The sequence below is a fragment of the Corvus cornix genome, chromosome 5 (genome assembly GCF_000738735.6).
Source record: "Corvus cornix cornix isolate S_Up_H32 chromosome 5, ASM73873v5, whole genome shotgun sequence".
Taxonomy (NCBI): domain Eukaryota; kingdom Metazoa; phylum Chordata; class Aves; order Passeriformes; family Corvidae; genus Corvus; species Corvus cornix.
In genome coordinates this window covers 795120-821641 of record NC_046335.1, presented here as the reverse complement: position 1 = coordinate 821641, position 26522 = coordinate 795120, and the positions used below count along the sequence as shown (strand labels likewise).

Here is a 26522-nt window from a genome sequence, read left to right as displayed (position 1 = left end):
CACAGCCCCTCCTGTGAGCACCACCAGGGCTGAACTCAGGCATTCTGTTCTCCCTCCTGGCTCGAATGAGGCAGTCCAAGAAAGCTCAGAGCGCTACTGAATTCCTCGCTTTTATTACAAAAATGGGAATGATCACTTTGATCAAAATGAAAAAAGTTTTGCTCACACCGTGTACATGAAAAACTCTAAATACAAAACTCATCCCAAACACAGTTTGTGCTTTTAAAAAAGAACAAAGGTGGTTTTAATCCCTGCCCCCTCCCATACTACAGAACCCGTGTGGCAGCTCTGCCAAGGCCCCCAATCCCAACACAGCCCCCTCCAGTCGGGCTGGGAGCAGGACAAGCCTTGGCTTCAGCCCCGGGGCCAGGGCCGGGCAGCAGAGCAGCTCTGGGGCAAAACCAACCCAAAGCCCCACAGCTTCACCCGCTCAATTATGGAATCATGAGACCGATGAGAATTCTTCTGATACTCCATAAATTAGTGCAGGGAATTAAAAAAAATCATTTATGGTAAATGAGAATTGTACAGAGACCATTTATCAGTTACCAGCGCACGAATCTTGCTTCACACATACCCTGTGAGCAGCAGCTCGGTTCACATGCAGAGGACCAAAAGCAGGTGGCACAACAGTTCTTTCACAGCCCAAAATTAGAAAAATATATTTTTTTATTCCATCTTTGTTGAAACTGCAGCACAGTGAACTCCACTCCCTCCGGGGATCAAGTTGTGTGGTAATACTGTCCGTAATTCCAGGCGTTCTGGTAGTTGTACTGGAACCAAACACAGCAGCAGCATCAGCCACTGTGTCCCAGCTCCACAGGGAGCCCCTGGTCCTGAGGCAGCACAGCCCACCCCACACAGCTCCCCCAGCCCCACTGTGCCCAGCACAGCACCCCTGGGAATGCAGGACAACGGTGCCACTCCCTCTGGAAAACCCTGGGGAAGGCAGGCAGGGATGGAGGTACCATGCAGCCACAGGACAGATCCTCATCACAGAGTCACAGAATCAAAACACCCTGAGCAGGGAGGGACCCACAGGGATCATCCCAGCCCCTGCCCAGACCCCCCAACAGCCCCAGCCTGGGCATCCCTGGCAGCGCTGTCCAAACGCTCCTGGAGCTCTGGCAGCCTCGGGGCCGTGCCCATTCCCTGGGGAGCCTGGGCAGTGCCCAGCACCCTCTGGGGGAAGAGCCTTTCCCTGATCTCAGCCTGAGCCTGCCCTGGCACAGCTTCAAGGCTGCCATTCCTGCAGTGCTGCGTGTGAAACTCGGGGCGTTTTTCCTGGCCGAGCACTGGACAGTCTCTGTGCTGGATGAGACTCCTCCCACTGCCTGACTTTGGAAAGAATTCCTGACCCGGATGCAGGCAATCCCAAACCAGGGCTACCCAGGGGTTGTGCCCCAGCTGTAGCACTGCTCTCCCAGCTCTGGGGGCTCTGCACAGTCTAAACAACATTCTCCATTAAACCACTTCAGAACTTCCATGGATTTAAAAAACACATGGATGTGGCAGCAGGGACATGGGTCAGTGGTGGCCTTGGCAGTGCTGGGGGAACAGCTGGACTGGATGGTGTTAGGGGGCTTTTCCAACCTCCACAGTTCCATTCCCAACTAAAATGCCTGGAGGAAGAGCCCCAGAGGACAAGCTGATTTTGCTGATTGTGCTGTGTACCAGCAGAACCCATTCCAAGCCATTACAGAATTACTGCCTGGAGACAGTCACTGTCCAGGCACACAGGAAAGGGGCACCCCAAGGCCAGTCTGGCCAAAACATTACCAAACACAGCAGCCCTGCTGCCCTGCCCTGCCCCCTCCCTGTGTGACGGGACAGCCACCAAACCGCTCCTCGCTCCACACAGGAGCACCAAACACTTGTGGAGCAGGCCCAGGAGGGATCAACAACCCACAGGAGCCGAGTTTTCCGTTCCAGGAGCTGGATGCTCCCAGGCTGGCCCTGCCCAGCCCCGTACCTGGTACCAGGCGTTGTAGTTGTAGGCGGCCTGGTTGACCTGCATGTCCCCGTCCATGAGCTGCGCCGACGCCAGGCTCGGGTCCTCCGTCAGCAGCTTCTTCTCGTCCGGCTCCTCCGAGCTGCAAGGGAACACAGCCTTGTACTGGCACCCTGGAGAAACGCTGGGCCTGTCCTCGTGTGAGGAGTAACAGCGCTCAGCTGGGGGCCCTGGCCCAGCAGCGTGAGGGAATTGGGCTTAGGGAAGGACAGCTGCTGCTGTGCTTCAGAACTGGCTGGGTTTAAAGCTGCTGCCCAAACTGACACAGCAAAGGCACGTTCCTGCTTAGAGACTGAGGTATTTTACCAGAACTGTTTGGCTCAATTCAACAACTCAACAACTTATTTTCCAAAAATGTTTCCATCCCTGGAAGCGTCCAAGGCCAGGTGGGATGGAGCTCTGAGCAGCCTGGTCTATGGAAGGTGTCCCTGCCCATGGCAGGGGGTGGCACTGCATGGGCTTTAAGGTCCCTCCCCATGAGAACCATTCTATGGCTACAGCTCTATTTAGTACACACTTTAAGAACTAAAATAAAGTGATTCTATCCTCACATCAGTAGGTTCAAAGCTGACAAACACCTGTATACACACTCACAGGCTAAAGAACCCCCCCAGGGCGAGGCTGCTCCCTGCACTGCCCCAGAGCAGTCCCAGATGGCTCTCCCAGCCCTGCCCAGGCAGCTGTGCCCAGTCCGTACCCGTTCTCCGCCCGCCGCTTCAGCGTCTCCTGCTCCTTCAGCAGCGCCTGGTGCTCGTCGTAGGCATCCAGGAGCCTGGGGAGAGCACAGCCAGTCAGGCCTTGCAAACATCTGTAACACCTGAGCAATGCCTACTCGAAACTGTAACCACACAGCAAACTGCAGTGGAATAAATTCTAACCGGCGACCACCACCAACAGGGGAAAGCCAGCCCAGCTCTATTCACAACAGCTCCAGTTCCCAACCTGCTGAACTCCCCTCACGCTTGAGGCACTTTTTATCAAGTTCCTTTGTAAAGAAGTTTTCTCAAGCGCTTTGTGATTCAGCAGCTCCTTCAGTGCCTGCTGGTGATGCCACCCACAGCAGCACTGAGATGTGGCAGTCAGTATTTAAACACTGGAAATTATTCCAATCCCAAAGCAGCACCTGCAGCCTTTCCCCATCCAGCAGGGAAGAACAAGTACAGTTAATGCAGCACAGGCATCCCAGCTAAAATTCCCACAGGTACTGGAATACCCCTTCATCTGCAGCATCTCACAAAGCCTGCAGCTTCTGTCAGTGTGCTCTGGGTGAAAAGAGTTCCTTGTACTCATTCTGTGCTCTGGGATCATTTGGGAACTGCAAAATTCCTTGTGCTTGATCTGTCTCAGATCCCAAACTTGTACTGACTGGCTGCCATGCAGAGGCAGCAGAATTTAAGGACAGCTATTGTTAAAAACATACAAAGCAGAAAAACTGACTTGTCATTAATCCTTCCAGGTTATTTAGCTGCAAAATGTAAATAAAAACAATAGGCGATTAAGAGGCAAAAAGTATTGTAGTATTGAATTAAAAACTTGCATTTCTGGTGTATTCTCCCACAAAGGTGCACAGTTGTTACTAGTGCTGAACATAGAAAAACCCAGCCAGGGCAGTTTTGGAAACACACAGCAGCTCCAGGGAACAGAGCCTCAAAGGACACCTGTGTCACAGACCTGTCCCACTCCCCTGGGGAGCACCTGCCTTCACAGGGCTTAGCAAGGGGAAGCCACAGGAAAACCTGGCAGGCAGCAAAGCTCTGCTCAGCGAGGTGTTGGGCACTTTGGATAAAAAGGGGTAATTGTCTGAAAAGAGATTCCAATTTAAAATCTTTTCCTGTTTAAAAATCTATTCCTGTTTTAACACCAGGAGGCTGGTTTAGAAAAGCAGCTCTTCCTTACAGAGAGCTGATGGCACAAAGGAAACAATTTTAGAGATGCCACTGACCCCACCCCTTCCCAAGTGCTGCCAGCACTCTCCCCGTGAGCCCAGTTTGGCCACTGCCCACAGGACATCTTACTTGTTCACATCAGACCCAAAATCTTCCAGGAATTCCACTTTTCTCTGGGAGAATGTGATCCTCATTTTGATGGACAAGGCCCCATGGACAGCCTTGTCAAAGCAGCTCAGGATGTTCTCCTCGTTCTGCTTGAGGTCACCACTGTACTCCATCTCCAGCAGGTTCAGGTACAGTTTGGTGTTTTCCTGTGCAAAAGAGGCATTAGGAGGTGCACACCTGACCCTCACAGCAGGTATTTAACTCTGTTACACACCACAATTCACCCCATCAATACACACAACCACACACAACGAAGGGATTTTCCTTTCTCCCTGGGCTGGTTTGTTGCACAAACAGACCAGAAGTGACCAACACCACAAACCCAGGTGCTGCACTTTGCTGGTAGCATCTGAGTGCCAGGTATTTCTGTGCTGACACCAAACCACCAAGTACTGCCCACACCAATAACACCAAACACACCAAGAACATTTAAGATTCTAAGAATTAAAACAAAGGTGCAAAGCACATTGTGCTTCTGATGGGAAAAGAGTGCAAACTTCCAGATTTCCAAGCTGGGACCCTGGCAACGTCAGGTTAGAGGGACTGTTGTCTTCATGCAGTAATGGGACATTACATCCAGTTACAACTCCTGTCATCACTGTTGCCATGTTTTACAAAACGCTTCAGAAAGAGAGAAAGACACCAGGGCGGTTTGAGTTTTGGGTAAGACAGCCAAGAGGGAACACATACTTTGTCCAGTTCTATGGCTTCTGACAGCACTTTTCTTGCCTTTGGCAGGTTTTTCTGCACTTTGAAGAGGTGCCGGGCGAGTTTGATGGCATAGAAGGAGGCTTCACTGATGGACTTAGCATTCCTGACAGCATCTTCCAGCAGCTGCTCTGCCTCCTCCATGTTGCCGTGCCGGCGCTCCAGGCTCACCCTGCGCAGGCGGATCATGGCCAGCCCCAGGATGCACTCCTCAAATGTCTTCAGGATCCTTCTGGCTTCATCAATGTTGCCTGGAACAGCAGGGAGACGCTTTAGGACAGGGCAGATCCCAGAACTCCCCCAGCAGAGCCCCGCCCTGGGCAGGGCTGCCCTTACCCTGCTGCTCCTCGAAGGCTGCCCACAGCATGTGCACCATGGGCTTCTTGGGCAGGTGGATGGTGCAGGCCCTGCTGTACACGTGCCTCACGCCCTCGATGCTGTGGTTCTCCATGTATTTGGCATACTAGGGTTGGAAACAGAGCAGAGACCAGCCAGGTTAAAGCTTGTATTTGTCTCTAAGAACATGCCAGAACGATAAAATTCTTTTGTTTAAACCCATTCAGCACCTTTATGGAACCACTAGACTAGTTTCTGTAAGGAAGGACGTAGAGAGGCAACGCAGTTGGCAAATGCAGCAGTCAAATCTGGTTGCAAGCAGACCATCTCCTAATGCAACAGATATAGTTATAGATGAACAACGTTCCACAGGGTACAAGGGTTAGTCACCAGGTCAAGGTGTGCACCAGCAGAGCCGTGAGCTGCCTCCCTTACCTTGATCCAGAAGTCCTCATAGAGGGCACATGAAATGACACATCTCTCAAAGAGGACCACGACTCGCTCGTGAGTGCCATTCTCTATCTCAAACTCTAAGTACTCTTTCCAGTTTTTCAGCTGAATTTTCTCCAGAGGTTTTACATGAAAGTAAGGCCTCTTGATCTGCAAGAGTCACAGGATGCAACTGGTGATTACAAACACACCACCAAGGGGGTCCAAACAATCAACAGCCACACAACCAACATTCAGTTACTGTCATTTCAGTGATCAGGGCTCCAGTGACACCTCCTCATCTCCTCAAACCAGGGTTACCCAGGTGTGTGGATCAAGGGATTTACTGCACTGACATTCTAGGCTACAAACTTCCTTTCCTAGAAAGCTTTTGGAGTGCAGAGATGCTGGGGAAGGACCCAAGGCAGCCCCGTGTCAGTGACATTATGGACACACTGGACACTGCCCACATCCATCAACACAGGTGAAGTGCTCACTGTGGTACACTCAGCCCACAAATTAAACTCAGAATTTGGTTGAGAATCATGACAAGGAAAGACAGCACTGAGCTGGACTTCCTATTAAGTATTTACATCAAGCTGGTTATAGCAAGACCATGAATTAGCTCCATCATGTTATTGTTGATGGCTACAAAGAGGGGCTGGGTGGGACAGAGCTCTGGTGGGACAGAAAATTAAACATTGCTCTGTTTACATTTAAATTGCTTTGTCTGGCATCCTGCCAGAGATCCTTTGCTTTTTCTCACCATCTTTAATTGCATTTGATTATGTCTCTCCTGTGCTGCAATTCCCTCTCAGATCCAAACCCACACAAATGGATGAAGAACTTACAGTAATTAAGGAGAATCCAACTCTTCAAGGCCACCTGAAATTTAAAGCCAAACCCCCCCTTCATGCTCCTCACTGACCTCTGGTGTGGAACCCAACACTCTGTGGCCATTTTGACCAGCTCACAGTCCCATTCCTGCTAAAAACAGCTCTAAGCAACCCCCAAAGCCTGGGTGGGATCTGTGCCCACCCACCTCTCTGCTGTCCTTGACAGACACGCTGAACTCTGCATTTGCAGCTCCCCCCAGCCCCTTGGTGCTCCAGGGCAGACACTCTCTCGTGGTAACAAGAGCACATTGTGGCCAGGAGCAAGGGGACACTCAGCTTCCCACACCTTTCCTGCCCAATGCCCGCAGTTCCAGTGCTCTCCCAAGTCCCACAGGTCTGCAGCTTAAGGCTTCCCAGGGCAGGAACCTGGGACACTCTGACTGCTCTGCTCCCTCCTGCCACGGGTCACTGGCACAGAGCCCCCTGACAATGGCTCCCCACTCCGTCTGTGAGCTCCTGGGCCATCGAGGCACCTGGCCCAGACCAACCCAGTGCAATAAATCACCCACCAGTTCTGACATCACCCAGCCCAATAGAGAGTCTCTGAAACTCTGTCCCAGCTGGGTAACACAAAGGATTCTTTAGAACAAGAAGTAAATTTAAAACAAGGACCATGTTTGCCAGGAAGAAAATTATGAAGTTGTTTTTCTCAAATGTAATCCAACTTAATTCTACAGCAAAAGCTGTATATTTGCAGTGATCAAATTATTAGTTCAATTAATTACTTTTAATACATTATATACAGGAGGTCCATAACAAAAGTTACCTGATTAAGTGTGTAATGTTAAAATACAAAACCGCAGGAATTTCATCCTCCTTTGAGCACAGGCTTACCTTTCAAAGGGAATCCCCTCCATCCCCTCATGCCTTTGCACCACCCCAGATGCACGAGGCAGCACTAACTCTCAGGACTCACTGGCTTAGCAAACATTACAGCACCTTGCCTCTCTCCAAACACTGCTCAGAGATCTTTACATCATCAGGTGCCAGGTGCCTCTTCACAAGAAAAATGGCAGAGAAGTCAAACTGCTCCAACTTTGAGTCTCTGTTCAAATCCCACCCCCCCCCAACAGCTTAAGGCTGTTTCACAGAATTCCCAGCTCCCAGTCCTGTTTCCAAACCACTTGCTCGTGCTGCCTCACACAAATCCCACTTACCGCTTCCTCAAACGTCCACCTCTTACTGACTTCATGCTCATTGTGGTTAAATATCTCCTGATGGATCTCAATGATTCTGTGCCTCATGTTCTCTATCTCAGTGATTAGCTAGAACAGAATTTTAACAAATGTAACACAGGCAGACACGGTATCACCTCTGTAACTGCTTCCTGTGCCAGTGAAGTGCATGGATTCTCCCTGAGCAGCCAGGGAAGGGCTGGGACACTACCTGATGGAGCCTTGGCACACACAGCTGAACTGGCTTTTATCTTATGCTAAAGCTCATTTGAGATTAAGGCTAGATTTGGATCCAAGTCAGCCCCAGTTTCAGTGTCTGTGTTTTCACCATCAGCAATTCCTTTGGACAGCTCTGCACTTTCCTGGGCCTGTAAGAGTCTGAACCTGCCCAGGCCACTGCTGATGAGGAGTTTTCTTAGACCACAGATCCCAATCTGCTGATCTGGAATAATTACTGTTTGTTCCTAAGGTTTTGTACAGCGCTTCTTTCATTTTCTCACTCATTTCTTTAACACCTCTGCCAGCACTGGAAGGGGCTGTCCTGTTACCACACGAGCCACAGGGCAGCGATGTGCTCGGGGCACAGCTCAAGTGGCTGCAGGGGAACCCTTGCCCCAGCCCCAGGGAAGGACAGGGGTGGCCACTGGTGGGCTCAGTGATGTGCTGGGCTGCAGGACATTGATATGTACGAGCCCTCTGGGCACAGCCCAGCTACAGCAGACTCAGCTGGCTGCAGTGCAATCCCTGCCCCTGCCCCAGGGAAGGCCAGGGCGGCCGTGCCCACCCCGTGCAGGTGCCCACCCCGTGCAGGTGCCCACCCTGTGCAGGTGCCCACCCTGTGCAGGTACCTTGGCGGGGTCGGTGATGTCCTCGGTGCCGCAGGGCAGCTCGTCCCCGTCCTCGCCGCTGTGGCCGCTGGCGGCCGCCAGCTCCCGGCGCAGCTGCACAAACTGCTCAGTGGTCAGGAAGTCTCGGGGCAGGTTGTTCTGGATGTGCTCTTTAAACCTAACAACAGCCACAAAGCAGGCATGCAAAGGGGTTGTTTCATGCTGCACTGCTGCCCAACAGGGCACAGCTGTAAATCCCAGGGGGTTCTGCTTCCCTTCACGGCTCCTGAGTGACACCGAGAGTGCTGCCAGCACCCACCACCCTCACCAGTGCCGTGTGTCAAAGGGAAAGGGCAGCACGGCAGGCTGACAGAACCCTCGCCATGGAAAAGAGATGGCAAAGGACAAAACCAGTTATAAAGGAAATACTTTATTTCCCACGCCAGGAGATCTGTAGAAGTTACAGGAAAGACTGTGTGCAATTTAACTGAGGTTGCTGCTCACCTCTCCCTACAAATGCAGAATTCCACTGCCTAGAACTTAATCAGGATTCCTCTTTATTCAGTTAAATCGGTGCTTCACCACACATGGGCATTGCACCAGAATTAATATTCAAAACTGCTCATTCTGATTTCTCAAAAACATCCTCTCTTCTTCCCCACACTTCCAATACCTGTCCTTATTCCACAACAAAACATCTGAATTTAGCTAAAGCCAAATTCCTCAAATGTGCATCAGTACTTTAAAACAACCAGTCCAACTGCCTGAGTATGTCAGTCAATAACTACATAAAACTGTTTCAAGTTCTTGCGCTGAGTATTTCCACCTTTCACGTGGCATTAACTCCCTTTACCTCTGGAAATGATGGCTGTAGAGCTGCGTTGGGATTCCCAGGATGCGGTCATAGATGGATGTAACTTCCCTTAGGTTTCCCTGGTCATTTTCCCAGTTTATATACATTTCCCAGAGTCTGTCAGAACGGAAATCTGTCCCAGCAGCCAGCACTGCGTGTTCATAGGCTCTGGAAAAGGAAATTGTTTTACAGCGGTTTCCGGATGCCGGGACAGAACAAGGAAGGAAAGTCCTGGCTCTTATTAAAGGTTATGAGCACCCTCATTTATTTGAAACTAGACTTATACTAATTATTTACATTCTTCAAGGTGTTCTCTAGATATCTGCAGCAAGGTGTCTAGAGATTCAGAAAGCTCACACTCCTTTTCTTCTTGCACTACCACAACAGAATAAGTAAAGGCAACAGCAAAAGCCACTTGCAGAACACAAGATATTAGGAAAACACACAACCTTTATCACTTTCGTCTTGTACAGACTACTCCAAACCCACCAGTGCAGCAGTGTAACACCCAGAAGCTGTGCAGCAATTCTGCAGCCTGATTCAGACTCAGTTCCAGTTCAATTAAGCTTTCTGATCAAACTCTAGTCCAACCCTTTAACCAGGCCCACTGCCAGCCACAGCAAGCAGACACATCCTAGCCATACCCTGGAAACCCCAAGGAATTAAATTCCAAGATTCCCAATGCTGCACTAAGTATTTCTTAACATCCAGTCTGAAGCTCTCAAGCCACAGCTTTTGCCCCTAGTACCACACTGTATTGTGTCCCCTTTCTTCTGGAATTTGGCTCCATCATCTCTTAAAAGCCCTTAAAGCGACACCAGGCTACTATTAATTTGTCCTTTATCTTCACAACACAGTAACCTGACCCCACTGGTGTGCATGGCTATCAGGCTGCTCCCAACTCACCCCCGGATGGTACTGTTAGTTTCAGGATCAGCAGGGTCCAAGGTCTCCTTTAGGAAGTTTATATAATGTATCCAAAGATCAACACTAAGAGGAATTGCCTGAAGCCCTCGGCGATAGACCTATGAAGAGAACATGAACTGTACTTCAAATCCTTAATGGGGTCCTAAGAGAGAGGCAACACTGTGTTATCCGGTGAACCTTAGAAATACTAATTACTGGAATTTTGTTTAAATAATCTACCATTACCATTCGGGTGGAGGTTGGATAGAACATGGCAATGTTCTGATCTCCACGTGCAGAGTCTTGATCTTCAAAGCGCAGCGGTCCCTGCATTCTGACCAGGTTGTGTGGGCAGGCTTTGGGGTACAGACCATAGGGCACAGACCCATTAGAGCATCATTGACAGCGTCTGACCAAAAATGCAATAAGATGGAGCAATTGTGACCAGCAAACCAACTATATTGTTTTGAAAATGAGTAATAAATGGAAGTGACAGAAAAGCCCTGCCCTACTTGTTAAGCTGCAGTGTAATACAGAGGCTTGCACTGCAAAGCTTGACAAACTGTAGAGGTTTAACGCACCTGCCAACAAAGAGAGAGAACATTAGCTCCAAATGCCACAGCTGGGACACGTGCAAACACGTCCCTCGAGCCCTGGCCGTGCAGGGCAGGCACTGGCAGCCCAATGACTCGCAGTGGGACAGTCATTGTTGGCTTTGGGACTGGTGGCAGCGCTGGCCCTGGGCCCTACGTACCTCGTCTGACTGCTTGACGTTGTCGTGGCGCTTCTCCAGGTCCGCGTACTTCTTCCAGTACCCATAGCAGTAGGGGTAGTGTGTGAAAAACCTGTCAAAGGCTTTCCTGGCTGCTGGCAAGTGGTTCTGTGGGAAACACAGAGTGAGCACAATCAGTTCTTTCCTTAGGAACAACTTCAGTTTATTTTACAGACAATTATTAACAGAGTGTTAGAAATGCTTGGTGTTATTTTGACATTCAGCAACCTGGGCTCACGGAAGGTGTCTCTGCACATGGCAGGGGGGTGGAATTGGATGAGCTTTAAGGTCACTTCCAGCCCAAACCATCCTGGCATTTTATGATTAAATGACAACAGTGGCAAGGACAACTGCCTTAAATCAGCATCCATGACAGCCTGATGTCCATTCTGCATTTGCCACTGGAATCCCATGTCTTGTTTTAGTTCTTTCTTTATTTCCAGGAGACTGAGGAGAAAGGGGCAGGCACTAACCTCCTGCTCTACATACTGCAGTAGATAAACCCATCCTGTGAAATCCTGCGGATTGTCCTCTACTACTTTCCAAAACTTGTCAAAATCCGGAGGGAAGCCAGCCTCGATATCTGTGGTCTGTAAACTCTCAATGTTTGGAATTTCGCTCTCCTGCGTGTTATCCTCATTGAGGTCGGGGGAGCTGTCCGGGGACTGCTCCATCTCAGTGACACTCATGATCTCGGTGCTGAAGTCCATGTGCTGCTCCTCGGCCGCGCTCTCGGCGCTGGGCTCCGCACTTTCATTGCCCACAGTTGGCTGCTCCTCCTCCGTGCTCTCCGAGTTCTCCATGGCACCGCTGTGGGACTGGATCCTGTGGGAACAGAAGGATTCAGTGCTCCTGTAGCGAGATTCAAGCAGAGCTTGGGTGTGAATCGGCAGCTCAGAGTGTCCCAGGTGCTCCAGGCATCCCTGTATTTCACCACAACCCTGATTACATCTGTCTCACACATCAGCCTTGTTCAGCAATAAAAAATATTAACAGCAGTCATAGATTTTCACATCTGCACATAGAAATCGTTGTGGGTTGCTAAAAAACTGTCACAGGGAGCTATCAAGGTATAAAAGCGAATCATTACAGCTTTCCTATAGGAGTCCAGTGGAAGTTTATTTTAAATAAAGAATTATGCTCAAATTCCATAGAAACATTCAGGCTGGAAAAGCTGTCTGAGACCATCAGGTCCAAGTTACTCCAGCAGTGCCAAGGCCACCACTAACCCATGTCCCTAAATTCATTCAATTCTCCTACTTAGTACGAGCCAGTAACTTCTTTATGAAATAACAGCTGTTAAAAGGTGCCCTCAATGCCAGGCTAAATCAAAGACAAGAATTACTGTCAGCACCAACTCAGTCCCCACTAGTGATGTCCAAATAAACCAAGTAGCACCAGAGGGCCACAGAAATGCTCTGGCTGCCCCTAACCCAGAGCCCCTCACTCCCCCCCACACCCAGTGCCAGGTGCTTCCTCCTGCCCCTTGGGACAGACTCCTGCTTCCTCCCACTGTTCCTTTGATGTCCCTGCCAGGAGCCACTGCCTGGCCCTGCCCTGCTGTGCCAGCGCCTGGCCAGCCTGACCTGGCTGCATGCCACCCTGCCTCGGCCTTCCCTCCTGGAGCCGGAGCAGGGGCACTGAGCCGAGCCTTCTCCCTGCCCCTCACAGCTCAGGGATCCTAGGGAACACCACCCTGCAGGATACAGCAGCTCCCAGCTGTGAGTCCAGCTGGGATGAAGGGCAGTGTTGGACTGTCATCCTCACACACTGCACTGCCACTCCTGGCTCCTTCTGTTCTCCTCGGAGCAGGTGGCAAAGCATTTGGGATTTTAAAAAGAAAAGAAGTCCCCACCCCAGAACTCTCCAGAGTTCTTTCACACTGAAAGCCTAAAGAGACAGCACCCAGACCACTGCTTTCACTTTGACAAGGACATGGGTAAAACACCACCATATAGAGGGGGAAGTTCTGGCCAGAGAGGAAAAAATCTCTCTCCCTTATCTCCAGCAGCTTCAACTCCAGGGATAACAGTTCATGTTTTCCCAGGAGTTCACCAAGACAAGGAACTCCAGCACAATGCTAAAGAGTCCATGTGGTCTATCCTGCAACTTCTCTAATAACTGCTTTTTAAATGTATTTCTGTTCTCCATCATCTGGCAGCCATGGGCTCAGAGCAGCCTGGGATAGTGGAAGGGTGGGACTGGATGGGCTTTAAAATCCCTTCCAACCTAAAGTATTCTATGATTCTATGATTTTGAGAAGAAAAACATCATTTGTAACATTGCATTATACATTAAGTATCAAAGAGTATTGCTGTGCCTTTACCAGTGCAACAGGCAGAGATCTGGATAATTCAAAGGCTGCTGCACTTCAGAGGGTACCTTGTGCAGGTTCTAAAGTCGAGGGGTAGGAGGAGGCAGTGACACAAACAGCAGCCCCAGCACCATTTACAGCTCTAAAATTTGAGGTAACCAGTGACAGAGGTAACTAGTGATGGGACGAGAGGAGATGGCCTCAAGTTGCACCAGGGAAGGTTCACGTTGGATATTGGGGAAATTTCTCTTCCAAGACGGTTTTCCACCCTTGCACCCAGGGCAGTGCTGGAGTCCCCATCCTTGGAGGGATTTAAAAGCTGTGTGGATGTGGCACTTGGGGACAGGCATTAGTGGTGGCCTTGGCTGTGCAGGAGAATGCTTGGACTTAATGATCAGCCTTAATAATTCCATGATTCCATGGATTCTACCATTTTTAGAAATGCAGTAATTTACGACCTAAACTTATTCTGATGTCTAACAGATGTTTTCTCCCTCGACCTGATTCAGAAGACATTTTCCACCTTAAAAAAACTGCCCTCCAAATCCAGCTGTCTTCAGATTAGGAGGGGAAAAAAGAATGAGGGAGAAGCAGTACGGATCAGCACACAAGGTCTGACCTGCACACGAGGCTTCAAACTGAAACCAAGTCTGACAGCTGTTCCAGCAAAAGGCCTTCCAATCTTGTCGCTGGCATATCCCAAAATCTGACAGCAATCCATGGTTTAAACCAGCCAATGCAATAGGCCATGCCTAGGCCACCAACTCCACGGGTGGGCATGAGGCTGGAGCACACCAGGGAAACTTAATTCCGGGGTTTTCACCTTAATTCCGGGGGTTTTTATATCACACGGGCTAAATAACTGAATCAGAGTATCAGACAGCTACACACACTGGTATTAAATAATTGATGCCAACATGTATTATTCAGCCTGTTACCAGCAAAAGACTGCTGTACACAAAACTGCCGGTCACAAACGTGAATGAACGAATGGAACACACACAGGGAAGAGGGGCAGGGGCAGGAATGTGGAGCCTTATCTGAGCCCTGCCCAGAGCGCTCCATTCACACCCCTGATAAGGCGCTGCTGGAACCACCCGGGGCAGGGCCGGCGCTGCCGGGCCCAGCACGGCTGTGCCGGGATTAGGTTTGAATCACGGAATCGTTTACTTCGGAAAAGCCTTTTAAGGCCATCGAGTGCAACAGGTGCCCGATGCCCACCTTGTCCCCAGCCCAGAGCTCTGAGTGCCACCTCCAGGAATTCCTGGGACACCTCCAGGGATGGGCACTCCAAAGCTCCCTGGGCAGCCCCTGCCAAGGCCTGAGCACCCTTTCCATGGGGAAATTGCTCCCACCTGAGCCTCCCCCGGCCCAGCCTGAGGCCGTTCCCTCTCGCTCGGGGCCTCTCTGGGCCCGGTCAGAGCAATCACGTCACCGGCCGCGAGGCGCGGAGCGGCTCCGCGCGGGCCCGTTACTCGCTCAGCGGCCGTCCAACGCACAGAACGGGGATACAAGGGCACAACAGGGACACCGGGATACGCCCCCACGGCACAGTTCACCCCTCGGGCACACCCAAGGCCCGGGAGCGGCCGCGGGAGGCGGCGGGGCCGACACGGCGCTCGGAGCGCCCCGCGCACGGCCCAGCCCAGCGCCCGCTCGCCTCTGCCTCCCGCCCCGGCTGTCCCACGGCCCGGCCGCTCCCGGCCGCTCCCGGCCGCTGTCGGAGCGCCCCGCTCTCCTCCCCACGGCCCCGTGCCCCCCGCAGCCCCCTCGCCGGTACCTGCCGGGGCCGCCACAGCCGCCGCCGCCTCGCCCGGGCCTCACGCACCGCGCACGCGCACAGCGCCCCGCGCGCGCGCACCGCCCGCGTGCCCGCCACCCCCTGCGCGTGCGCACCGGGCGCCCCCCCGCGCCCCGCCCCTTCCCGCCAAATGGCGCCGCTCCCTCAGGGGCCGGGCCGGGCGGTACGGCCCGGAACGGGAATACAATACGTACAGCCCCGCATGGAAACACATCCTAGAGTCATTTGGTTTGGAACACACCTCCAGGATCACCCAGTCCCACTGTCCACCCAGCACTGCCGCTGTAGCCCTTAAACCACTCAACCAAGTCACCACCTCCAGGAATTCCTTGGACACCTCCAGGGATGGGCACTCCAGACCTCCCTGGGCAGCTCCTGCCAAGGCCTGAGCTCCCTTTCCATGGGGAAATTCCTGCTGCTGTCCACCCTGAGCCTGCCCTGGCCCAGCCTGAGGCCGTTCCCTCTCCTCCTGTCCCTGTTCCCTGCCAGCAGAGCCCGACCCCCCCGGCTGCCCCCTCCTGTCAGGGACTTGTGCAGAGCCACAAGGTCCCCCCTGAGCCTCCTTTGCTCCAGCCTGAGCCCCTTCCCAGCTCCCTCAGGAACTCTCCAGCCCCTTCCCAGCTCCCTCAGGAATTCTCCAGCCCCTTCCCAGCTCTGTTCCCTGCCCTGGACACGCTCCAGCCCCTCCATGTCCCTCTTAAGGTGAGGGGCCCAGAGCTGATGCCAAGATTGGAGGTCCCTCAGCAGTGCCAGCACAGGGGGATGGTCTGGATGCCCAGGTCCTGCTGCCACACTATTCCTGGTCCAGGCCAGGTGCCTTTGGCCTCTTGTCCACCTTGGCACACCTGGGCTCACATTCAGCCGCTGTCACCGGGTTCCTTTGAGCAGAGCAGCTCTTGAGCCACTCCTTCCCACCCCATTGCAGAAATACATCCCTGTACAGAAATAAATCCCTTTATTTATATATCCCATTGTGTCCCGTGTCCAATGTGTCCAGAGCCCGCAGCTGGGGAAGGAGAAGGGTTGGAGTTTGTTGTCCCCCCCTGCCCAGCCCTGAGACAACAAATACTGCACCACTGCCTGTGGGGGTACAAAAATACATGTTTTTCACAAATAGCGCTGCGTCACTGCGTCCAGGATTCTCTTCCATTTTCCTTGTAAAGTGCAGTGCTGATGTGACCATGTGGTTCTTCATGAGCAATCCAGGGTCAGGTCCTGGGCTGGAGCCTCTGAAGGGAAGCACAGATGGGCTGGAGCGGCTCCTCCATGGCCATGCTGGTGACAGTGAGGGGAGCCAGCCCCGCACTGCCCAGCACAGCTCCGTAGGCTCTCCCAGCATGGCCCAGTTCAGCCCCGCAGACTGTCCCAGTTCGGTCTGGCAGGCTGTCCCAGCACAGCCCAGTTCAGGCCCTCAGGCTGTCCCAGCACAGCCAAGTTCAGCTCCCCAGGCTCTCTCAGCCCAGGCCAGCCTGGTTCCAGGGCCTCTCCCAGCCCAGCCCAGCTCTGCAGTCTCTCCCAGTCCAGCCCAGCCCAGCCCAGCTCCAGGGGCTCTCCCACAGCTCCCCCAGGCCCCGTGGGCCAGCACAGGGGCCATTCCCGCCCGCCCGTGTCCCGGCAGCACCGTCCGTGTGTCCGGCTGAGCCAGCGCTGCAGCTTCACCTGCGGGGATGGTGATTTCATGTTCCCGTCTCCAAAAGCTCCTCCAAGCTCTTCCTGATGTGCGGGGGCTGGGCTGCAGCGTGGGCGAGCAGGCCGGGGCCCATCTGTGCGGACAGGGCCTGGGCCAAGCTGGCCATGGCCGCGCGGCCGCCGCCGGGGCTGGGCACGGAGCCGCCGCCGGCCGTGCTGCCCAGCAGGTGCCACAGCACAGGCAGCACCTTCTGCTCCACCGCACTCGGCTTCCGCGGGTACAGCTCCGGCACCAGCTCTGCAGGGCAGCAAGCAGCGGCTCAGCATAAAATACTCACTTAAATTACAGTTTAGATGTGATGCCCGGCTTTGAGAGGGGTTTAAATCGTCTCCTCAAACTGCTGCTGTACACGAGAGTTTGCTGCTGCAACGCCGGCAGCTCCCACAAAAAATATGTGATTTCCCCACAATCACTCCTGTTATCCTCTCCCAGCAGTTTATACAGTAGCACCAGTGCTGCTGATAATTACACTTTTCCATTAAACTGAAAAACTGAAACAAATAAAGGGGATTTTTGGTTGGTCTTTTTTTTAGTTAGGATTCTCATAAGGACCTTTATTTCTCACAGTGTAAGGTCTGGTACTTCCAATTTCCCCTCTATCTCACAAATAAGCAATAGGTATTTAAGAAAAAAAGCAGCCTTATGCTGTAAATATAGAATCATAGAATGATGGAATATCCTGAGCTAGAAGGGACCCACAAGGATCACGAGCCCAACTCCTGGCCCTGCACATATATACATAAAATATATGTAAAAAATAAATATATATGTTTAAAGATGAAATATTTTCCCTACTTGGACAATTAAACCACTGAATCATTTTGGTTGGAATAGATCCTCAAACATTAATTCAGTGTTTCATTAGCAAATGCCAGAACAGCCTCTTCTGCTGTATAATATAAACCCCTCCAAAAATCCCAGCAAGAGAGGGACTGTTTAAAGGCTGATTAACACCCTCAGAAAGCATAAATTTAGGGATATTTCAAGAACAGCCTGTCCATTGTGTTACTGAGTTCCATTTCACACAGAACTGCTCTGAAAGTGAGCCAAGGAACACGTTTGGTTCAAGCATATTTCCCATAAAGACACTCCTTGTTCACTTAAAATATGGAAATCCAGCCTTTCTCAAGGAATTCCTGGCTGGGAGGGTGGGCAGGCCCTGGCACAGGGTGCCCAGAGCAGCTGGGGCTGCCCCTGGATCCCTGGCAGTGCCCAAGGCCAGGCTGGACATTGGGGCTGGGAGCAGCCTGGGACAGTGGGAGGTGTCCCTGCCAGGGCAGGGGTGGGAATGGGATGGGATTTAAGGTCCCCCCAACCCAAACCAGTCTGGATTCCTGGCAAGAGTATGAGGGAATGAGCACTGGGAGAGGGAATACAGCCTAAGGTATTTATAAATGTTAATCCTTAAGGTATTTAAATATATAAGGTCTTTAAATTTAAATTAAATCCTTAATATATTTATAAATATTTATAAATTCCAGGTATTTCTAGATCTTCCAGCTGACTATATAATACTAATAACAATCCTTTGTTTTGTCAGCAACAGCTCCAATTTCCATTAAAGAGCTGAAATGTGACAACTGTTGCACAACCTTCTGAGACAGAAGGGAAGGTACAGAGCCATCTCCACCTTGCAATTAATTTCCCTAATTAAGGTGGTACCCAAGCAACCAACCAAGCAAAGGAAAACATCACTTTACCAGCCAGCTTTTCTGTCAGGTCCTGCTTTGCTTTTCCACTCAGGAACTGGGCTTTGGTGCAGAGCGGCTGCAGGAGCAGGGAGTTGTCTACAGGGAAAGAGCAGAACACGTTAAATTCTTAAATGGGAAATTAAATTATCTGGAAATAAACACAATGTGGGAAAAGGTAAATAAGAAAATGCTGTGGAAAAATGACCAAGCACTACTGAGCCATATCAGGATGATTTGTGTGGTTTAAAAAGGGTGAGAATAAACCCAATGGTTTTTACACAGTGTAACAACTCTGTGAAACTCTTGGAAAGAGTAACACTTTCAATTTACAAATTAATCACCACAACCGAAACTGTTCCAAATTAAGAGAGAATAAATTGCTTACCTAAGTGTTGACATAGAGCCTGGATAACGTTTGTGGCAGCTGCATAAATCCCTGGATTTTTGGAGTTGAGGTTGTTGTCCACTATGGCAGGAATTAACATGTTGATCACAGGTGATAAATTGTCTTTGAGCAGTGGAATCATCCTGTGCATGGCCTCCAAAGCCACCTGGTTCACTTTGCTGTTGGAGTCGTGTAAGCGAGGCTTGAAAGCATCAAAGATCTGGAAAAGCATCCAAACAGCACTCGTGGAATTGGGAATCAGTGCTTGAGGTGCAAAGCTCGTTACCTGCTTTATTGTTACACTCTAATTGTCCATCTCTGCAATGATGGCTCTGGTATCTCCAGGGGTTGGAAACAGATGGTCTGTAAGGTCCCTTCCAACCCAAACCACTCTGGGATTCTGGGATATGCAAATACCTGGGATCATTTTCGGGGCAAGTCAAGCAACATTTGGTATTTTAACCCCGTGCATTATTCAGCCACATCTCACCTCATCTGCCCTGAGTCCCTGCAGTGCAACGGACTCCAGGCACAGTAACTCTCACTGTGACTCATACTTCCTGCAAGCCAGTATTTTTATGGCTCTGCTCAGCACAGGGAACGTTTGAAAGGTTTCAAACCCATTCAGTTCGGATAGCAGGAAGTTCCAGAGCAGAACTCCATCATTCCACACACAGACACGGCACTGCTGGAGGACAAGCTTGGGTTTCCTTTCATTGTATCCATCTTTAATTCACACCTGCTGGACCTCTTCTTTCTCCTACAGAACTCCCTTTCCTACTGGACAGGATCCTCATCCTGAGCATTAGCACAATACTTCCTCACCTTCTCCCACACACAAACTTCTAACTCTACTTCAGACAGTTTTTCAGTTCCTGATTAAACCTTTCTGCTTTTTTTACAACTATTCCACTATTTGGATATTTACCCAAGAGTGGCATGAAAAACAGCACACAGGATTCCAGAAATCATGGAATCACAGACTGGTTTGGATGGGAAGGGATGTTAAATCCCATCCCATTCCACTCCCTTCCATCATCAGGGACACCTTCCTCTATCCCAGGTGGCTCCAAGCCCTGTCCAAGCTGGCCTTGGACACTTCCAGCAACCCAGGGGCAGCCGCAGCTTCTCTGGGCAGTAGTTCAAAAGTGCTGAGTGAAAACTTCCATGTTTCCCTCCTCTTCCCTTCCATGTTTCCCTCCTCTTCCCTTCCATGTTTCCTTCCTCTTCCCTTCCATGTTTCCTTCCTCTTCCATGTTTCCCTCCTCTTCCCTTCCATGTTTCCCTCCTCTTCCCTTCCATGTTTCCCTCCTCTTCCCTTCCATGTTTCCTTCCTCTTCCCTTCCATGTTTCCTTCCTCTTCCATGTTTCCCTCCTCTTCCCTTCCATGTTTCCTTCCTCTTCCCTTCCATGTTTCCTTCCTCTTCCAAGTTTCCCTCCTCTTCCCTTCCAAGTTTCCTTCCTCTTCCCTTCCATGTTTCCCTCCTCTTCCCTTCCATGTTTCCCTCCTCTTCCCTTCCTTTCGTCCCTTAGTGCCCCACACAGACGCACCCCCTGCTCCTCAATGCTCTCTGTTAATCACCCTTATATCAAGAAGGACCAAGACTTTTATAGAAAACTTTGTGACCCGGCTCTAAATCCCTTTGAATTCCGGCCTTTCCCTGGAGTTACCTTGACGATGTTGGCAAGCACCAGGGCCGGGTTGCTCTCTGTGTCCGCCAGCAGCTGCCGGACGCCGCTGATGCGCTCCCGGAAGTCTTTGGCATTCAGTGACCCGATAATGTCCCTGACATATTCCTCACCTTCCAGGGCACTGCGAGGAGCTGCTCTCCTTGGGGCTTCGTGGGCCTCTGTGCTGTCCCTGTGGGAAAGGGGAACGTTATTCCATGTATTACCACAGGCCCTGGCCCTAGGGTATATCACTGTGTCCCACAGCCATAGGGAGGAGGAGGAGAGAAGCTCCAGCAGGCAGGAATTGTGCAGCAGGATTGATTTATTTAATTATTTTACAAACTCTTTTATAGACTTTTTTCTTTATAGTCTAATTGGACAAAGGATCAGCCACCCCTTGGGGTGATTGGCTAAAATCCTAAAACATCCATTATCAAAATATTTTCTACTATACCATAAACAAGACTTTCCAAGGTTGCAGGTGGCTTGGTTGTTTACATTCCCTGCTACCTCTTCTGTGAGACAGAAAAGTCTCTCACTGACTTAGAAAAATAACAAGAAAACCCTCGCTAGCAGCATTTTTGTATCTACATTCCATGAGCCACGTTGGAACAGGAGGCTCATCCCAGACATTCTCTTCCCATCTAACTGCAAGTATCAGGAGTAAACAGAAACTTTCACCTTAAACACAGTGAATTAAAAATAAATCACCGAACAGCAATCGTTGTTCCCAAAGTCTTATATCCATTCTGCTCCAAATGCAGCTGGTTTTGTGACCAGTAACAACTGGGAACTTCCCTCACATCAATGGGTCACAACCCTCCCAAAAAACTTACTGCAGTTTAATTCTTTTTTCTCAAAGCACTTTAAAGTCTGACCCCAGACCAGGTGTTACCTGAGCAACGTGCCATGCTGAGGTGGAAACAGCTCTTTCTAGAACATTTATAAACATATTTCCTGTGGGACCTGATCTCATTAGAGAGTCATGGAAAGAATTCTAAAACCTGTGGAATCACCTCTCTGTCCAGGTAAGTATTTACAGACCATCCAGGCAGAGTCATTGCCTCACTCCTAATTCCTGAACACAAGGCTTGGGTGGGGAAGGGAATAAGCAATCAAAATTTATCAGTACATGTAGAATCAGTTATTATTTTGAATTGTGGAGGGTGTGTTAAAGAAATGTGGTTCTGAACAGTCACACTGCAGTCACAGCCCTCTGAATTCTGTTCTTGGATGCAGTTTTTGGCTTGCTTTAAATCTGAGAGTGTTTCTTTTTCAGTTCATTGAATCACAGAACCATGGAATGGTTTGGGTGGGAAGGACCTCAAAGCCCACCCAGTGCCACCCCTGCCATGGCAGGGACACCTCCCACTGCTCCCAGCCCCAATGTCCAGCCTGGCCTTGGGCACTGCCAGGGATCCAGGGGCAGCCCCAGCTGCTCTGGGCACCCTGTGCCAGGGCCTGCCCACCCTCACAGAAAGGACATAGTGGAGTGTCCTGGGGTGATCCATAACGTTCTTGTATTCCAGATCTCTCCCAGCCAGGGAGCCTCTGTGTGTGTGTGTGTGTGTGTGTGTGTGTGGTGCTATCCTGAGTGTTTTTGAAATCCCCCCACCCCGGCACTTCGCGGGATTTCCCCGTGTGGTGTTGGCTTCGTGGGCTGCTTGCTCTTTGTCCAGGCAGAGGTCCTTTTTTTCGTCCCTTTTTGGGTTCTCTTTTCATTTTTGGTTTTTCCCTCAGCTCGGAGGGACTGCACTGAGCGGGTCTGAGCTGCCTTAAGGATGAATTCTGCGGGTGCCCGTCCATAGCTGAGGAATCCCAGCAGGAGAAGAGCAGCCCCACTCTGGATCACCGTGGGCAGAACCAGCCAGGCAGAGTGGTCCCAGCCCTGGTGCTTGGCCTGGCCCTGCCTGTCCCCTGATGTGGGGAGGAGGCTGACCCTGGATGAGCTGTCGGGCCTTTGTCTGCTGCTGGAACTGCTCCAGGAGGCTCCTGCCTTCCAAACACGGATCTGACACCAGCTTGTCCCTTTGTCCTAAATCCTGAGACCATCCCTGAGAGCAGTGGGTATTTCCAGGTCTCTCCTTGCTCCTGTGGAGTCCATGAGATGTAGCACTTTGCTATCCAGCAATTATTTACATTTCCCCCTGCTGCCTGTTGGCATTCTGTTTGTTAATAAACTGTTATTTTCTCACTTGTATCTACTCGTATCTCATTCCTTATTGGCAGAGAGGGATTGATTGGAATCAAGGGGAGGCTCCTCATTTCAGAATGCCCCCCTCTTTAAACTGTCTCAAAGCAAGACAAGGTGACAGTGCTGAGGTGGCTCCACCAGAACCAGCTGGCAGAGGGTGGGAGGTGACACTCTCTCCTCACTGATGGATCCCACGGGACCAGTAGGAAATGGGAAGTAGCAGTATGGAGCCCTACATGGGGAGTCAGGGAAGCTGCTGAAGGACAAAGTGGATCCAGTCACACTGCAGAGGTGAGAGCCTCCAGCTGGCTCTGGACATGCTGAGCAGAGAAGTGGCCAACACTCTCCCTCTGCACTGGCTGGTGGATGGTGGCAAACGCTCTGTGAGAGTGGCAGGGAGGGTGGGAAAAGGGCAATTGGCAGAGGGAAACTGATTCTGGCTGCTGGAGAATGGCAGGACATCAGTGCCTGGGTAGAGAGGCTGACAGTGAAAGGCCATCCTGTGCCTGAGAGTCGGGATAATGAGGAGCATCACAACAACAAACAGCGGGATCAGGCTGCAAGAGTAAAGTGTCATGGGCAGATCTGGACTGGCAACACAAGGAGAGTGATTTCCAGCTTGGTGGGCCTGTGCTGCCTCAGCTCAGCGGGGAAGAGGGGCCACCTCTAAGTGGGCTCAAGACCGAGGGGTGGCTTTAACCACAGACACTGTATCCCGGGTAATCCATGACTGGATCCATGAAACGTGAGCTGAGATCAAGCAGGACCAAGCGGGTGAAGCCCCTGTGGTCTGGGGTCTAAGTATCAGAATGGGGAGGCCCTGTGGCACAGACCAGGGGATGTTAGGAAAGACTGGGTTAATCCGGCCTCGAGCAAACACAAACCCATCCATGGTTTGTCTCAGAGACGTGGCTGCACTTGGTGAGTGACACAGAAACGTGTTGTGTACCTCAGGGGGAGTTGATTTGGGCTGAGATTGGCCTGTAATGTTGGTTGTAAAAATGCCTGCTGAATGTCACTGCCACTGCACAATTTAACTCCCATGGACTGCTCCAGTCCTAGCAGTGATGGACCCCATGAACTCTGCCCATACCCTGGGGATGGGCAGTGACCACTGCAATAACTGTATTTGTACACAGCTATATGTATAATGTATAGATATCTGTGTTTACAGTCCAAATGTACTCATTTGTGCATCAATCAGATGATATGGAATAAGGGGTGGGACGTCCTGGGGTAATCCATAAAGTCATTGTAATTAACATCTATCTGAGCCCAGAAATTGTTACTGTACCTCCAAGCCCTAAAAAAAGTCAATGTAAAACCTGTAAGAAGATAAAACAAAACTTAAAATGGCCAGAATATGATCTAAACCCTTCAGCATCCCAGTCAGGGTCTAAGTCCTTGGTGACCACAGTTGTGCACAAATGACTGATTCGTGCTGTGGCTCCAACCAGGACTGGTTTTTCCATGAGTCTGAACAGCAACATCTTGGATGATGCTGCCATGGATCCATTGGATCCACATTGCCCAGAGCAGCTGTGGCTGCCCCTGGATCCCTGGCAGTGGTCCAGGCCAGACTGGATGGGGCTGGGAGCAGCCTGGGACAGTGGGAGGTGTCCCTGCCATGGCAGGGGTGGCACTGGGTGGGCTTTGAGGTCCCTTCCAACCCAAACCATTCCATGATTCTGCAATTCCATACTGGGAATTCCAGGTGGTTTGTGTCCTGTGTGTATTCATAGATGGTCAATAGACAAATTAACTTCAAAATGCACAAAGCCATTTTAATATAACTGGTCACTCCGTTGAAGAGTTTCCCTGGAACAGGTCACGACCTTCCTTTTCCTTCAGGGATGTTGAACTTTCACAGCCCTGTGTGGCTGTTTCTGTGCTCCCTCCTTGGCCAGGTTCCTCCCAGGATAAGCACTGGAGCTCATTACCTGTCCGGGATGTTGGGAGCATCTCTGCAAGTAGAGGACAACCTCAAATGTCCAACACTTCCAGTCTGGGAACGCCTTCCTTTGGCTGAGGGTGTATCCAAGGGCATCTCCCTCAGGCCCTGCACAAAGGTACAGCAGGAATTCATGGAACAAGAGAATCACAGGGAATTCATGTGGCTGCAGTGCTGGAATTGTCTACACCCAACAGCCCCTGGGACACGTCCACCTGCCCCAGGTGTTCCACAAGAGCTTTCCCACACACCTTCTCTCGAAGGCTGCCAACAGCTTCCTTAATGTAAGGCAAATCCTTGGCTGGCACGAACTTCTCCAGGGTTTTATCCAAGTCAGGATGGGCCATCATGCTGAAGAGCATCTTCCGCCCGTAGAACCTGCAGGGAGAGCACCAGGACATCCAGGAACAGGGACTGGCTTTGCCACTGGGTCACTACAGGTGCGTCATTCCAAAGTGGAAGGGTGCAGGGAGATTGTGTCCAGGGCAGGGAAGGGAGCTGGGAAGGGGCTGGAGAATTCCTGAGGGAGCTGGAAAGGGGCTCAGGCTGGAGCAAAGGAGGCTCAGGGGGGACCTTGTGGCTCTGCACAAGTCCCTGACAGGAGGGGGCAGCCGGGGGGGTCGGGCTCTGCTGGCAGGGAACAGGGACAGGAGGAGAGGGAACGGCCTCAGGCTGGGCCAGGGCAGGCTCAGGGTGGGCAGCAGCAGGAATTTCCCCATGGAAAGGGAGCTCAGGCCTTGGCAGGGGCTGCCCAGGGAGGTTGGGAGTCCGCAGTCAGTGTTACTGGAGGTCTTTTCCAACCTCAGTGATTCCATGACTCTAAGATTGCTGCTGACATGAGTAACCAGACCCCTTCCATCCTCCCCCAGAGGATGTGCTCAAGGACCACTATTTAATTAACTGACCAAATTAATGAGAACAGCCTTCCACTTCTGCTGGCTTTAACCAGGACGCTCCAGCCTTGTCAGCCAGATACGGATCAGATCCAAGTGTGGATCCCAGAGCCAGCATTCCCTCTGTGGCTGCATCTCCTCCATGCCCAGCAGGCACATCCTATGAGCCCCTCTCCTCCCTGCAGCCAGGGTGTGTGGGAGGTATCCAGGTAATTCCTGCCACATGCACTATCCCGACAGTGCTGCCAGTGCTGGGATAGACTCAAAGCTTTGTTTGGAAGGAACCTTAAAGCTCATTCCATTCCAGCTCTGCCACTATCCCAGGGTGCTCCAGGCCTCATCCAACCCTTAATGATCCCCAAGGTATTTTCCAACCTAAGCGATGCTGTCGTGCAGGGCACACCCACAGAGCCAGGCAGAGCGTGCTCCCCGAGGGAGGGAACACTCACCGGGTTTGCTGGGAGCTGTCCTGGGCAAACCTGGCTATGGCAGGGAGCAGCCGGTCAGCCACGGGCTTGGCTCCGGCCAGGATGCGCTCCGGGCCCATGCGCTCCACGATGTCCCCGAGGTGCTGGGCTGTGCATCTCCTCACGGCTGAGTGCAGGTGGCTGGGGAGGGAAACAGGCCTGAGGGCCAGCCCTGGAGGGGCTGCTCACAGCATTCACCTGCCCTACCAAACAAAACCTTGGAATCACGGAATCCTGAATGGTTGGGCTGGAAGGGACCTCCAAGCCCATCCTGTCCCACCCTGTGACACCTTCCACTACAATTATTCTTGCTGGACACAGGCAGGGAGGTTTTAGAATTTCAGTTCTAGTTTTCTTTCCGATAATTTTATTTTACAAAGCACACGACTGTTCTTTCAATGAGCTCTAAGAAAAACCAGGCCCTGTGCTCAGAGACACATCCTGGGGATTTGGCATCACTGTAAAATTGACTAAAGCAGTGTTCAATCGACTTCTAAA

General features: G+C 51.3%; 2 protein-coding genes and 1 non-coding gene across 7 annotated transcripts in view; all 3 read right to left on the bottom strand.

Moving 5' to 3' along the window:
- Positions 1–91: 91 nt before the first annotated feature.
- PRPF39 (pre-mRNA processing factor 39) lies at positions 92–15118 on the bottom strand. Of its 5 annotated transcripts, none has more exons than XM_039553194.1 (14): positions 15062–15118; positions 11441–11792; positions 10950–11075; positions 10196–10314; positions 9290–9457; positions 8458–8614; positions 7592–7699; positions 5545–5709; positions 5110–5236; positions 4756–5024; positions 4027–4211; positions 2709–2783; positions 1973–2093; positions 92–773 (listed from the first exon to the last, which is right to left on the bottom strand). In XM_039553194.1, the coding sequence occupies exons 2-14, from the start codon at positions 11768–11770 to the stop codon at positions 723–725; spliced, it is 2001 nt and encodes a 666-aa protein (XP_039409128.1). In that variant the 5' UTR covers positions 11771–11792; positions 15062–15118; the 3' UTR covers positions 92–722. The 5 variants fall into 5 exon arrangements, with proteins under 5 accessions (XP_039409128.1, XP_019147760.1, XP_010408230.1 ...); XM_019292215.3 differs by lacking the exon at positions 15062–15118 and adding an exon at positions 10442–10604 and having other exon boundaries at positions 481–773; positions 10708–11075; positions 11441–11798; XM_010409928.4 differs by lacking the exon at positions 15062–15118 and having other exon boundaries at positions 481–773; positions 10442–11075; positions 11441–11798.
- Positions 4587–4672, bottom strand: LOC120410173. The gene has a single exon (XR_005602131.1). It is a non-coding gene; the product is annotated as a small nucleolar RNA SNORD127 (small nucleolar RNA).
- Positions 15119–16020: 902 nt separating the features above from the next.
- The window catches only part of TOGARAM1 (TOG array regulator of axonemal microtubules 1), a 33881-nt gene continuing 23379 nt past the window's right edge, over positions 16021–26522 (bottom strand). The window contains 8 exon segments of the mRNA XM_039552319.1: positions 16021–16311; positions 16742–17009; positions 18473–18559; positions 18849–19068; positions 20520–20709; positions 24654–24772; positions 24916–25042; positions 26007–26165. Coding sequence (XP_039408253.1) covers positions 16759–17009; positions 18473–18559; positions 18849–19068; positions 20520–20709; positions 24654–24772; positions 24916–25042; positions 26007–26165 — 1153 coding nt within the window. The 3' untranslated portion in view covers positions 16021–16311; positions 16742–16758.

Excerpts from the sequence above, each read along its gene's own strand:
- PRPF39 (XM_039553194.1), bottom strand. The coding sequence starts at position 11,770 with ATGGAGAACTCGGAGAGCACGGAGGAGGAGCAGCCAACTGTGGGCAAT. Across the intron at positions 8,615-9,289 it reads TACAGCCATCATTTCCAGAG|GTTTAAAGAGCACATCCAGA; the intron begins GTAAAGGGAGTT and ends GGCTGTTGTTAG. Across the intron at positions 7,700-8,457 it reads ACATCACCGACCCCGCCAAG|CTAATCACTGAGATAGAGAA; the intron begins GTACCTGCACAG and ends ATTCTGTTCTAG.